Here is a 14,119-nt window from a genome sequence, read left to right as displayed (position 1 = left end):
AGACTGAAGGTTGGTCTTCCTCTAAATTGTTACTTTCCCCTCCCCCTTTCTAAGCAGCTTTTGCCTATTAGCAAAGCAATTAATACCTGGAAAGGAATTCACTTCCCCAGTGGCATTCTACAATAATGTATTTCTTCCCACCTGTTTGCCAGGACTATTCAGTGAGTCTCTCGGTCTAGGGACCTGTGAGAAGCCTCTTAAATTCACTTTGGTTTTTGTAAATTGTTATTTCCTACCCTTAGGAAATAAGCAAAGCAGTGAATGCTTAGTAATAAATTAACAAGGAAAGTACACTAATTCATTTTAGAAAGATTTTTCTACTGGAAGGTTTTTTCAGTTAACCTTCCATCTCCCATTATCCAGAAAATTAAATTAACAAGAATGTCCAATTCCCTGAGCCAGTTGGTCTATTCGTATTTCAATGTACAACAAAGTTAATATTTACGGTCGTTAATCTAATTTTTCTCTAGAGAATCTATTCACTTGATTAATGCTTCTCCTTGCAACTCTCTCACTTACCTTGTGAATCCCTCCAATCCAGTTTTTCCTTGTCTGAGAATGGTTTAAGAATTCTGCCCTGAGTATAAGAAAATGTTCATGGAAGTGGTCCATGGAATACCTACCACAGAGGAGCTACTCACGGGACAAGGAAATCCACATCATTTTTCTCATCATCTAAAGCAGGGTAGTTAGACATCTGCGAGGTTCTGGTTTGTGTTCCAGCGCTGGCTGGACAATACTGACTGGCCACAGTATTGTATAACATATAGTATCAGCTGTTAGGTTTAACTGTGAACCCAATGCCGTGTCCTTTCACCGAGTTTGTGGATGTGATATTTATAAGATTCCTCAAAGCTTATAAGATTCCTCAAATGCTCCTCAAATGTGGAGCATTTCCTAGGTTCCAGGGAAGCTAGGACGTAATCATAGTCCATGACCACCTACCTTAGCTCACCTTAGGGATAGTGTTAAAATAGGCAGAACTACTGAATGAGAATATTCAGAGTTGGGCCCAGGCATGTGCGTTTTACAATTATTAAGCACACTGGAGTTTGAGAACCATAGGCTAGCCACTGTAAATGGTATAAGTTAAGAATCAACTGAGGGTAGAATTTTTTGCAGATATTCACAACCTGATTCTAAAATTTATATGGAAAGGCAAAGAAATTAAAATAGTAAAAAAGTCACCAGCAAAGCCCGTTAACAATTCCCGGGAAATAAAAATAAAATCTGGGTAACAAAATAAAGTCTAACCTTTTCCTTTTCCTTTGTGGTTAGTCTAGTTTCACTTACTCAGAGGGTGCCGTGTGCAGAGGCCTCGCACCTGGCACTTCAGACCAGAGTTCCTAGTGCGAAATGGTTGCGCCAGCACCTCAGTTGGGTGTGTGTGTGCAAAGATGCTGCACCCGCCCTGCAATCTGGAGCACGAGCAGCACAGCTGTGCCTGACCCTCGAGAACTCCACCCCCATCCCTGCTGATGAGATCCCTATAAAGTAGCCCCTCCCACGGCCTTTCAGGGAGAGCAAGTGCTCTAGAGCATAAGCTTGTTACGTCTCCATTCTCTGATGAAAGAATAAAGCTTCCCTTTGCTTCTGGCCCGAACTCAGTCTCCTTCTGTTGGCTCAAATGACACCATCCAGGAGGACCCTTGTTCGGATCTGACTCAAAAGGATCGGGAACAAATTTTGACACCACAGGTGGGATGGACTGTGGCGTTTTTGCCTGCACCTATCCACTAGGCTCCAGGCTCACCCTGGCTCCAGCGGGAGGATGGCGGAGGCTTTGGGAGGTTCACAAAGGTGAGACTGGGAAGAGGCCCAGGTAATAAGGACCGCCTGACAAAACGGAATGAGGAGTTCAGGCAAAGGCACGAGGGATGCCTGAGTGAGAAAGGGTCCCAGTGTAGGTGTGCGACTGGTGACTTGACCAATTCCAGCACTAGTTTCTCTGAAATGGGCTGGGGAGCACTGTGAGCCGCTCATAAGACCAGGAACTCCTTTATCGGGAAGCCCTGTGAGCTGCTGACAAGAACAGGAAACACCCACCACCTGCCCTCTGCCCTCTTCTGCCTATGAGGCGAACCTTGGGTGATTCTTTATTGACCGAGGTTCCAGGGGCTCCCCTCCCCAGCGATCTGGTGAGTACCCTGTGGGAATCCCTCATGTTTTTAGCTCTCACCTGATGAGAAGTTGGAAAACTCCTTTTTGGCCAAAAGGAGGAAAGAGAAGACTGCTGCCTCAGATAGCTGTGCTACTCCCTAACGGACCAGGTGGGCCAGGAACTAATGTGGCTAAGCTGCTCTGGCCCAGAGGTGGTCCTGTCTAACTTCCTCTGGGATGTTCTGACTGAGCGGGGACTAACTATCTCAAGCACAGGCTGTTACAGATTCAAGGGGGACCCCCAGTTATATCGAGGCCGTGACATTTGGACATCTCATATTTTGGTCTTTTGAGGAATCCATTAACAGTTTGGTGCTGGTTCCAAATTTCCTGAACTGGAAATCTTATTCGGGTCAAATCATGTGCCAAATGTGTGCCAGTAAATCACTCCAACCGCCCCCCTCAGTAGTGGGAAACAAATCCAAAACAGAGCATCTAAGGTATGGGGAACCAAACGTCCACTATACCGAAGGGCAGCCTGTTAGGGTGCATCCTGCAGAAACATTCAGTCTTCTATGTAATACAGCCTGGCCCCAATACCAGCTGGGAGATGGAGAAAGTTGGCCCATCAATAGGTCACAAACTAGGGTGACCTACCTAGGCTTCATTCTCACAGAATGTCAGAGAAGCCTACCCCAGGAAAGAAAATAAGCCATTTTCAGTTTTGCCTCTCCTAAAACTAGAAGACAGCTTAGAGGTTTCCTGGGGATGGTCAGTTTTTGCCCTATCTGGACCCCTAACTATGGTCTAATAGCTAGGCCTCTATATGAAATGTTAAAAGGAAAAGATGATGATCCTTTTGAATGTAATTCAGAATGCCAAGGGGCCTTTCAAGAATTAAAAAAGCAATTATTTCAGGCCCCTGCCCTGGCCCTCCCAGATTTAGCTAAACCCTTTGACCTTTTCATTCACGAGAGAAGGGGAATCACCCTTGGGGTATTAGCTCAGAAACTGGGACCCCTTACTGGGGTGGTTGCTTATTTCTCGAAACCATTGGATCAGATTGCTACGGGATGGCCTCCTTGCCCCTGGGCAGTAGCAGCTACTACAACCCTGCTAAAGGAGGCTGAAAGTTAACGTTTGGTCAGCCAATCATTATATAGACTCCACACCAAGTTCACACTTTAGTAACTTCTAAGGTAACAGAACGGTTATTCCCCAGAAGGTCGATTCAAGTCCAGGCTATGCTTTTAGACAACCCACTTGTTATAATGAAAACCTGACACATGCTAAATCCTGCCACCTGTTACCCTGGAGGGTGATTGTATAGAAATGGGGCCCCTGGAGCATGATTGTGTAGAAACCATACACATGATCTATTCTAGTTGCCCTGACCTAGGAAGTGATCCTTTCCCAAATGTCGAAGAGGAATGGTTCACAGAGCAGTTTTATGGGAGAGGGTAAAAGGCTAGCAGGATACGCATTAACCTCCCAGACCAAAGTCATAGAGGCACTACCCCCAGGGACTTCAGCCCAAAAGGCTGAGCTGATAGCCCTCACTTGAGCCTTAGAGCTCAGGTCAGGGAATATCTTAAATGTTTACACAGATTCTCAGTATGCATATGCCACCCTACAAACAAACACACACACACGGGGCTATTTGGAAGGAAAGAGGTATGCCTACTGTGGAGAATAAACAGGTGAAACATGGCATAAGCATACTCACACTCTTAGAAGCAGTACAGCTTCCAAAAAGTGGCAGTGATTCATTTTGCAGGGGGTCACCAAAAGGGGGATGCAGAGGTTATAAAGGGAAACAACAAGGAAGACGCAACTGCCAAAAGGGTGGCCCTAGAAACAGTAACTTGGCAACTACCTCTCATACCTTGAAGGCCAGATCCATCCAATTATTCCCCAATCTATACAAAGGAAGAATTAGAGCCTGAAAATGGAGCTTCAATAGAGATCCAGGAGGCCATGGGTGCCTACTTGATGAACATGGGCAATACTTCTTTCCCTAAACTGCAGCTTGTCAAGCCATCAGGGAGGCTCATCAAGGAACTCACTATGGGAGAGAAGTCCTATATAATTGGTCATTTGAGGTCATGGTAACTCCTGGCGTGAAAAGTATAATCAGTTGGATAGTTGAGACCTGCCCCATCTGCACAGTGAACAACCCCAGCACCAGACCCCCCAGAGGTCCCCACATAAGGTCCATCAGACCAGAGAAGCATATCCTGGAGAAGATGCAGGTTGATTTCACTGTCATGCTGAGAGCATCAGGCAACTTCAGGTATCTCTTGGTCTGCACAGTGAACAACCCCAGCACCAGACCCCCCAGAGGTCCCCACATAAGGTCCATCAGACCAGAGAAGCATATCCTGGAGAAGATGCAGGTTGATTTCACTGTCATGCTGAGAGCATCAGGCAACTTCAGGTATCTCTTGGTGCTAAGGCATACGTTTTCAGGGTGGGTAGAAGTGTTCTCTGCTGGCAGCCAAAGTGGCTAAATTATTACTAAAAGAGATAATCCCCAGGTTTGGGCTCCCAGGACTCCTACAAAGTGATAATGGTCCAGCATTTGTCTCTCAAGTGACAAAGGGGATAACGAGTGCCCTGGGCATAAAATGGACCTTACACTCAGCCTGGAGACCCCAATCACCAGGGGTAGTAGAGAGATCCAGTCAGACCTTGAAACAAGGCCTTAGCCAAGCTATGTCAGGAAACTCAAGAAAATTGGATTAAGTTGCTTCTAATTGCCCTGCTCCATATTCGGTTAACTCCAAGAGATAGGTTAAAGTTTAGTGTATTTGAACTCATGTATGGTAGACCCATTCCCAAGCCTGAGACAAGGGACACCTTAACCCCCTTGAAATGGGACAACTCAAGTATACCCTCCAGATAGGAGAAACCATGGAAGCCCTCATGAAATATGGTAACCAGGTGCTGCCTGCACCCACTGACCTTGCCCTGCATCCCTTCTGGCCAGGGGCCTGGGTGAACCTAAAAACCTGGAAAGCTGGCAGTCTGCAAGACCAACTCACTCCTAAGGAGAACAGACTGCACTTGGTGATCTTAACCACCCTTTCCAAGCTGAAGTTGCAGGGATCACTCCATGGCTACACCACACTCTAGCGAAGAGGCCCCTGAGCCCCAACCTCTGGAGAAACAACCTGGGGCAATGAATCCCCTTGACTACTCATGTGAACCTCTCTCTGACCCAAAGCTTCTCTTCCAAAAAACAACAAAAGTGTGACCAGGGATATTCAGGCCATGGCAGTGAGCCTCAACATCAGGGCACACTTTTGCCTACAGGCAAAAGACCCAGATAACTGCATTTTTAGGAAAGAAAATTGACATGTGACCATTATTCTCCTGCTAATATTTGGGCCATGTATTATTTATTTTTATTGAAGTATAGTTGACGTTCAGTATTATATGTCACAGGTGTACAATATAGTGATTCACAATTTTTAAAGGTTATACTCCATTTATAGTTATTATAAAATATTGGCTATATTCCCCATATTGTACAATATATCCTTGTACCTTATTTTATACCTAATAGCTTGTACCTCTTACTCCCGTACCCCTATATTGCCCCTCCCCCCTCCCCACTGGTAACCACTACTTCAAATTGTCTGGTGCCCTTTGTCTCCAAAAGGTTAGACAAAAGGTGGTCACTCAGGGATACCAACAGCCAGGGCTGAGGTCTGGTGACCATCAAATGTATCTAAAGGCAGCTGAGGAGAAGTTCCGCTCCTTGCCCTCAGCAGAAAGCAGTTACAGAAGATGGACCTGCACCCCTCAGCGCCCCTCAAGAATGAGGAGCAGGACAAAAGACAGAGGAGGGATTTGCCACTGACAAAGCCCATTAACAATTCCCAGGCAATAAAAATAGAATCTCGGTAGTAAGATAAAGTCTAACCTTTTTCTTTTCCTTTGTGCTTTGTCTAGTTTCACTTGCTCATGGCGGGGCGGGGGGGCGGCGTGCAGAGGCCTTGCCCCCAGCGCTTCAGACCAGAGTTCCTAGTGTGAAATGGCTGCGCCGATACCTCAGCTCAGCCGGCCGAACGCAGGGACGCTGCACCTGACCCAATTCAAGATGGCGGCGGCGGCAGCGGCGGTGGGCCATGTGCAGAGACGCTGTGCCCGCACTGTGGTCTGGGGTGATCTGGAGCGTGAGCAGTGCAGCTGCACCTGCCAGGCAAGAGCTCCGCCCCCTTCCGCCACAGAGGCGATCCATCTAAAGCAGCCCCGCCCACTGCTGGCCTTTTTGGGGCGAGCATGTGCTCTAGAGCGTGAGCTCACATCTCCATTCTTTGGTCGAAGAATAAAGATTTCCTTTGCTTCTGAACCGAACTGGGTCTCATTCTATTGGCACGAGTGACACCAGGCAGAAGGACCCTTGTTGGGGACTGACCAGGGAGGGTTGGTAATAAAAATAATTTTGGAAAAGAACAAGGTTGAAAGATTCTTAGTACCTGGTTACAAGACTTCCTAAAAAGTCTTTTTAAATAAAAACTGTGTGGTATTGGTAAAAAGGTAAGTATACAGATCAGTAAAACAGAATAGAGGATCCAGAAATAGACCCACACAAGTATGGTCTATTGGGTTTCGACAAAAGGGCAAATGCAATTCAATGGAAGGACAGTTGTTTCAACAAAAGGTGCAGGAACAATTGGATGCCCAAATGCATAAAGGTGAACCTCAAACCATGCTCCAAACTTATACAAAAATTAACTCAAAATGGGTCATGGGCCTAAATAAGAATGTAAAATTATAAAACTTTGAGAAGAAAACATAGGAGAAAATCTTCGTTTGAGTTAGGCACACAGTTCTTAGAGTAGCAAAAGCATGATTCCCAAAAGAAAAAAATTAATAAATGGAACTTGATCAAAATTTAAAGCTTTGTAAAGATGTTATAGACTGGGGGAAATATTTGCATATCACATACCTGACAAAGGATTTTTATCCAAAATATATAAGGAACTCTCAAAACTCAACAGTAAGAAAGCAAACAACTCAATTTAAAAATAGGCAGAAGATTTGAACAGATATTTCATTAAAGAAGATAATTCATGGATGGCAAATAAGCACATGGAAAGGTGCTCAGTATCATTATTTGTTAGGGAAATGCAGATTAATACCACAATGACAAAATACCATACATCTATTAGAATGTCTAAAGCAAAACAAACTGACAAAGTTACAGGAACTCATATATTGCTGATAAGTGGTACAGCTACCTTATGGGAAACTCTGGCAGTTTCTTAAAAAGTTAAACATAGATTTATCATATTACCCCACAATCCCACTCTTAGTTATTTATCCAAGAGAAATGAAAACTTATGTTCACCCAAAACCTGTATGCAAATATTTACAACTGGAAACAACCCAAAGGTCCTTCAGCTAGTGAATGGATAAACAAGCTGTGGAGCATCTGTGGAACACTACGCAGCAACAAAGAATTAACTACTGATACAGTCACTGAAATGGACGACTCTCAAAAGCACTTTTCTAAGTGAACTAAGCCATATCCAAAGGCTACACACTGCACCATTCCCTTTATATAACAATCAGGAAGGGGCAAAACTACAGGGACGAAGGATGGACCAGTGGTCTCCAGGGACTAAGGGAAAGGGGAGTTTTTGACTACAAAGAGGCAGCATGTATGATGGAGTTTCTTAGGATTATGGAACTGTTCTGTATTTTAATTGTGGTGGTGGTTACAGGGCTTTTTATGTTTGTCATGATGCAGAACTGTATGCCAAAAAGTGTGAATTTTACTTATATGAATTAAAAAAGAAGAATCAGCTAAGACATATCTCATTAAGACCTGCCAACAAATTGAAACCAATATTTATTAAGCACCTATTATGAGTAGGGCCTAGACTAGTGGTATGAGGAAAACAAAGCCTTCTAATAAGCTCCTTCTCTCTGTAGACACCAGTCCACTGGAAGACACAAACAGGTACACAAATAACTACTATTTACTTAGGATATGTGCCTAACAAAGGAACAGTGAAGGTGTAAATGGAGAACACTGGATTCTTACAAGGCGAATTGTAAGCTTGGAGAAGTGTAAGGCTGAATCACAGCAGAAATAAATCAGATTGTACACTCATCAAAAATCAGATGGGAAAAGGTTATGAGGATGGAAAAATGTGATTACTGATCAGGGAGGGTAAGGTAATAAAAGCAAACTAAATGTAATGAGATTGAATCAATGCATGTAATGCTATTTTTTAAAAAGGCAAGTCAAATAATTCACTACTGATTCCCCACCAGGAAGGGAAATGAATAGATAAAGTTTGTGGTATGAAGGTGTGTTGACTTTAGATTCTATGAGCAATTTCTTTATCCCCTCCTCCCCCATAAAAATAGTTCCTCTGAAAACTACTGATGGAAGAAAAGGCAGGTCTTCTGTAAGTTGAATATGAAGGTTATTATCAGGAGAGACCTCTGTCCCTCCTGGGTGCAAGGGAGTCATCTGGTAGTTAGATCCCAAAGAGGACGTTGATATCAAAGAGGTATACAATGAAAACTCCCCCTTTATAGCATCATGCGTCTGGGATAGTGGTTCTCAAATCATGGACCCTGGACAGCCACAGAACTTCATTTGGGAACCTGTTAGAAATACAGGCTTTATGCCAAACCTACTGAATCAGAAACTCTGGGGTTAGGCCCAGCAATCTGTTTCAGCAAGCCCTCTGTGTAATTCCAATAAATATTTGAGAATTTTGAGAGTTTGAGAAGGTGTCAAAACTGAATGCCGTCCTTAACTATTGTAACCAGCTGAAGCTGAAAAAGGAACATCAACTTCTAGTGAGCCCTCACCCAGACCCTCACTGGGCCTAACTAAAGACTCTCCAGATCAATGGACAGTGGGGCTTGTTTTAATGGATCATGTTAAGACTTAGGGTCTGGCTCCATTCTATCCAAAGGATTAGTTTTCAACGCTTACTTAGCATAACCACCTTGAATCCCCTCTACCTTTCTAAAGCACTTATAAATTCTGACTTTTCCCCCTCAGCAAACTAGTCACTGAATTTTTTTTTTTTTTTAAACTGATGAGTGTTTTCTTGTCAGGCAAAGAAATAAACTTTACTCTGCTTTCTTTTTTTTACTGTTAAAGCTCTGGTGGTCTTTGTTTCATTCTTTTACAGAGTCCAGGCAGTTAGCAAGTGACTCTGGGATGTAAGTTTGCTTTTTCATCCCTAGACAAGTTCTTTAGACCTATAGTCTAATCCTTGTGTCAACCCAAATTGTTGGAAGGCCTTGGGCAAGCTACTTAACATCCCTGAAAGTCAGTTTTCTCATCTGAAAAGAGCAAGCAGGTAATTATCCTACCCACCTCAACTGGCATAATGGCTGTGAAATTGCTAAGTGGGGAGTGGATACACATGCAAGCATTATTATCATTTTGTGGGCCTTTCTCAACACTGCACTTAGTACCCTCAGTTTCACCCCTTCCCACCCCCGTCATCAGACCATCCCACAGGGAAAACCTGTAGTCTGGGCATGGTCCAGACTCCTCTGGGGGCCCAGCCAGCAGGGCAACCATCATTGTTTTCGAATTCCTCTGGGTGAATGGAATAGCAGAAAACATTCCAGCCTGAGGGATCATGGATAAAAACATTAGATGACTATAAGAATACATTATAGACTTGCCATCAGAACTTGGAAATGACCTGGCAAATCTGTGTGTAGTTTACAATAAGAAATGTTCTTCTTATCCTTGGAATGAGCAATTGGCTTATAGCAAATCTTCTGAGCTTCCCCCAAAGGCGATCCAATGAAGTGTTCTGCATGCAGAGTATCTCATTACCTGACACAAACAAATAGGGTACAGCTGATGTCAGTGTCTAGTGGTCCTAGGAAATAAACTGCTGCTTCTGGTAAATAGGTGGTAATTTATGTTGAATTATTTGCTAAGGGCCAAATTAGTCCCTTGTAGTGTGCACAGCATTTCTGAAGAATTAAAAATAACTGTTTTTCTGCTTAAATAATACCATGATCCAAAGCAATTATAACTGTAATGTATCTGACATAGGAGTGATCCTAACACTTCCCCAGGACCTTTACGAATAAGAGGATCTTTCTAAAGCATGCTAATGTTAAAAAGAAAGTAGATCTCTAGGCTTGGCTTAAAAGAGGCAAGCAGAGAATAAGTTCAACGAAGAAGGGAAAGTAACTTATTTATCTAGCACTTACTGTGTGCTAGGCACTGCACTAAATGACACACATGTTAACCTTCTCCTCACAATAATCTGTGAGGTAAGGATATTCCCCCTCATTTTAACAGAATAGGACACTGCGGCTCAGAGCAGTTAAGCATCTTCCACAAAGTCAAACAGCACACAGTTTATGGCAGAGCTGAGATTCAAATTCAGTAAGTGGTCTCTTATCTAGACAGTTGCGACAGCCCCTGTGCCAGATAGTTTCCCTGTGCTCCTCCAGATCCTCTCTGTACACTTCTCCATCTTACTCTGTTCCCACAAAGGCTGTACCAACTTGCTTGCTGGTTTCCCATTGTGTTTGGCCAGTAGAGATTATTGGCAGGAGGTGCGAAAGAGGAAGGAGAGTAAGGCAAAGGTTTTTCTGCTCCCCTCCCCAGCTCTCTCCTGCTCCACCAACCAAAAGTCTTAGCTCCTCTCTGCACAGGATGCTTCCTCTGTGTTTTGATAACCACTCCCTCCTCTGAGGGCCCTACACCCTGGCCACACCGTCTCAGATCTCGCAGTTTCAGTGTGCCTACAGTTACAGTAAATTTTAGCTCCACCAGCTTATAAGACATCAAAGCTTGGAAGGGATGGCCCCTCCATTTTGTTGTTGTTTTGTTACTGGTTCTGATTCAAATGAAGTTGTTGAACGATGGACACATTCCGTGTGTCCTCCACAGTGTTCTACCTGAACAGCTCCTGGTTCAATGTTTAGTGAGTGTCTCTTCCTCTGGCTACAGCTCTCTGAGAGAAACTAAATGGTTTTTATGAGCAAAAGCACCTCACTGAATCATATGTGGTTTCTGAATGATGGCGTTCTGAATTTGGTGAGAAATAATAACAGAACCTGACATTTATACAAAGTTCTATAGCTTTACATTTATTACTTTCTGTTTAAGGGTATATTAGAAGGTAGATGCATGTCCAGAAAAAAATAGCTGAACACGAAGCTACAGTAGTTATTTTTTTAAAGACAAGTAATGTCCGAACTCTCATCAAGACACATAATAGCTGATGAAGGTCTTTCCCCTGAACTATTTTCATTAAGCTAATGAAACTGGTCTGACTTGGCAGTGCTAACTCACTCCTGTTTTCTGAGTGAATTCATTACCCATGACTTCAGAAGAATAAAGAGGAAAGAGAAGCAGACTATTAAACGGGACAGATGCAATAAGTAGTTTTGCACATTAATGCTATATAGGGACAAATAAAATCTTTGGTGATCAGCAAATGTAATAGTCCTAACATTTTCAAAGGTGTCACTCTTAAAAGTCTAATGGCAGGCATGGATGGGCAATAATTTTTAAAAAATTGGTTTCATCATATTTTGGTGCTTGAAATGACACGGCATTTTGGAATCATCATCTTACCTGAATATAGTTATTCTATTATTAGAAAATTATAGCACTTAGCAAAAGAAAGGAAGATAGAAACGGGTAATATTTTAAAATACGTTTAATTATGAAATGTCCCCTTTAACCTCTAGCAATACTGCTTACCTCAACATCTACTTTGTCTGATATTAATTTAACGACATCAGATTTACTTTGATTAGTATTTGGGTAGGATGTCTTTACTCATCCTTTTATTTTTCAATCTTTCTCATCTTTCTCTCTAATGTGTGGCTCTTATTAATAGCATTTAGCTGGTTTTTGTGTTTTTATTTGCTCTGACAAACTTTGTATTTTAAATGGATCATAGACCACTGACATTTAAAATAATTAATAGTTAATGATACAGTTTAAGTCTAACACTTGCTATTTCTCTCCTATCTGTCCTCTTGTGCTTTCTTATTTCTCATTTCTTGCCTTCTTTTCTTTTTTTTTAACATCTTTATTGGAGTATAATTGTTTTACAGTGTTGTGTTAGTTTCTGCTGTATAACAAAGTGAATCAGCTATATGCATACGTATACACCATATTCCCTCCCTCTTGCATCTCCCTCCCACCCTCCTTATCCCACACCTCTAGGTGGTTGCAAAGCATGGAGCTGATCTCCCTGTGCCATGCGGCTGCTTCTCACTAGCTATCTATTTTATATTTGGTAGTGTATATATGTCAGTGCTACTCTCTCACTTCGTCCCAGCTGACCCTTCCCCTCCCTGTGTCCTCAAGCCCATTCTCTACGTCTGTGTCTTTATTCCTGTCCTGCCCATAGGTACATCAGAACCAGTTTTTTTTTAGATTCCATATATATGTATTAGCATATGGTATTTGTTTTTCTCTTTCTGGCTTACTTCACTCTGTATGAGAGACTCTAGGTCCATCCACCTCACTACAAATAACTCAATTTCATTTCCTTTTATGGCCGAGTAATATTCCATTGTATATATGTGCCACATCTTCTTTATCCATTCATCTGTTGATGGATGCTTAGGTTGCTTCCATGTCTGGCTATTGTAACTAGTGCTGCAATGAATATTATGGTGCATGTCTCTTCTTTTTTTTAATGTAAATTTCTTGTTATTATTATTATTTATTTAGTTAGTTTTGGCTGCATTGGGTCTTCATTGCTGTGCGCGGGATTTCTCTAGTTGCGGCAAGCGGGGGCTATTCTTCGTTGCGGTGTGCGGACTTCTCATTGCAGTGGCTTCTCTTGTTGCAGAGCACGGGCTCTAGGCATGCGGGCTTCAGTAGTTGTGGCTCGTGGGCTCAGTAGTTGTGGCTTGCGGGCTCTAGAGCACAGGCTCAGTAGTTGTGGTGCACGGGCTTAGTTGCTCCGCGGCATGTGGGATCTTCCCAGGCCAGGGCTGGAACCCGTGTCCCTTTGTATCTGTCTTTAAGGTGGAAGCCAATAGCACTCTGCAACTTGCATAAACAGATGGGGCAAAGGTCGAGGGGACGCTGGTCAGCTTCTTCCAAGTGGTTGGAGCCTTGCATCAGGCATGCGAGCCACTGGCAGTGCTGAAGTCCAAAGATATGTCCAATCTCATGGGTTAAAGTCTTACAGGACTGAAGCAGCAAAACACTAGTCACTTCAGGAACGTACTAATTATCAAAAACTGAGTAGTCACGTGAAGATTTCTTCTGCAGCTTCTTCAGTTTGTCTTCATAGTGTGAGATGTAAAAATCACTGCCGTACCTGGCAAAGCTGAATATCCCCACACCATCTGTCAAAGAGGCCTGTCCAGAGACAAAATTCCAGGAGTCTCTTGGGTAAAGATCGATCATTATTATTCCCACAACACAAAAAGCATCTTCAGGTTTCTTCTTTTTTAAGAACTTCAGGATCTGCCTTGCATGAATCTGTAGGTTCTGTGTGTTATCATTGATTCTAAAGGAACACCTCGTTGCAGAGACAGGAACTGGTTCTAGGAGTTTTACCGTCAAGCCATTGAAAAATGCTTCACAGTAGCCCTTGAACCATTTCACATATTCTTCACTGATACTTCCAGTGTTTCCTAGCGATCCAATGCACTGTATATAAATACTGTGCTTCTGTGGAGAAGGTGTCTTTCTGTAAGGATCATTGAAAAACTCTGCAAAGTCTTGGGGAGCCTCAGGATGGGAGGTTATCCAGTCTGACTGTGAATGCAAAGTAATGGGTCCAAAGAGATTGCTGTCTGGCCGGAAGGCTTCATCCATCAGACGCTTTTCCCCAGCATCTAACTTCTCATACTGTGACACAAGTGCTGGGTTCTTTGAGATGAGAGCTGTCTTTAGTGTGTGTTCAGAGTGCCGTACTGTTTGCATAGTGACAGGCTTCTTCCATTCACATCGCATGCCTGCGCAGAGATTTCATCCTTCCCTTTGAACGGGTCAGACAGCTGTTCCACCGCGAGGCTTCAGGGAGAG

At 43.2% G+C, this 14,119-nt stretch overlaps 1 protein-coding gene across 1 annotated transcript; it reads right to left on the bottom strand.

Moving 5' to 3' along the window:
* Positions 1-13,078: 13,078 nt before the first annotated feature.
* Positions 13,079-14,119, bottom strand: LOC132365420 (archaemetzincin-2-like). The gene has a single exon (XM_059922145.1). The coding sequence runs from the start codon at positions 14,045-14,047 to the stop codon at positions 13,313-13,315; it is 735 nt and encodes a 244-aa protein (XP_059778128.1). The 5' UTR covers positions 14,048-14,119; the 3' UTR covers positions 13,079-13,312.

This window comes from Balaenoptera ricei, chromosome 4 (assembly GCF_028023285.1).
Source record: "Balaenoptera ricei isolate mBalRic1 chromosome 4, mBalRic1.hap2, whole genome shotgun sequence".
Classification (NCBI taxonomy): domain Eukaryota; kingdom Metazoa; phylum Chordata; class Mammalia; order Artiodactyla; family Balaenopteridae; genus Balaenoptera; species Balaenoptera ricei.
The sequence above is the reverse complement of the archived record's forward strand: the minus strand, read 5'-3'. Positions and strand labels throughout refer to the sequence as shown.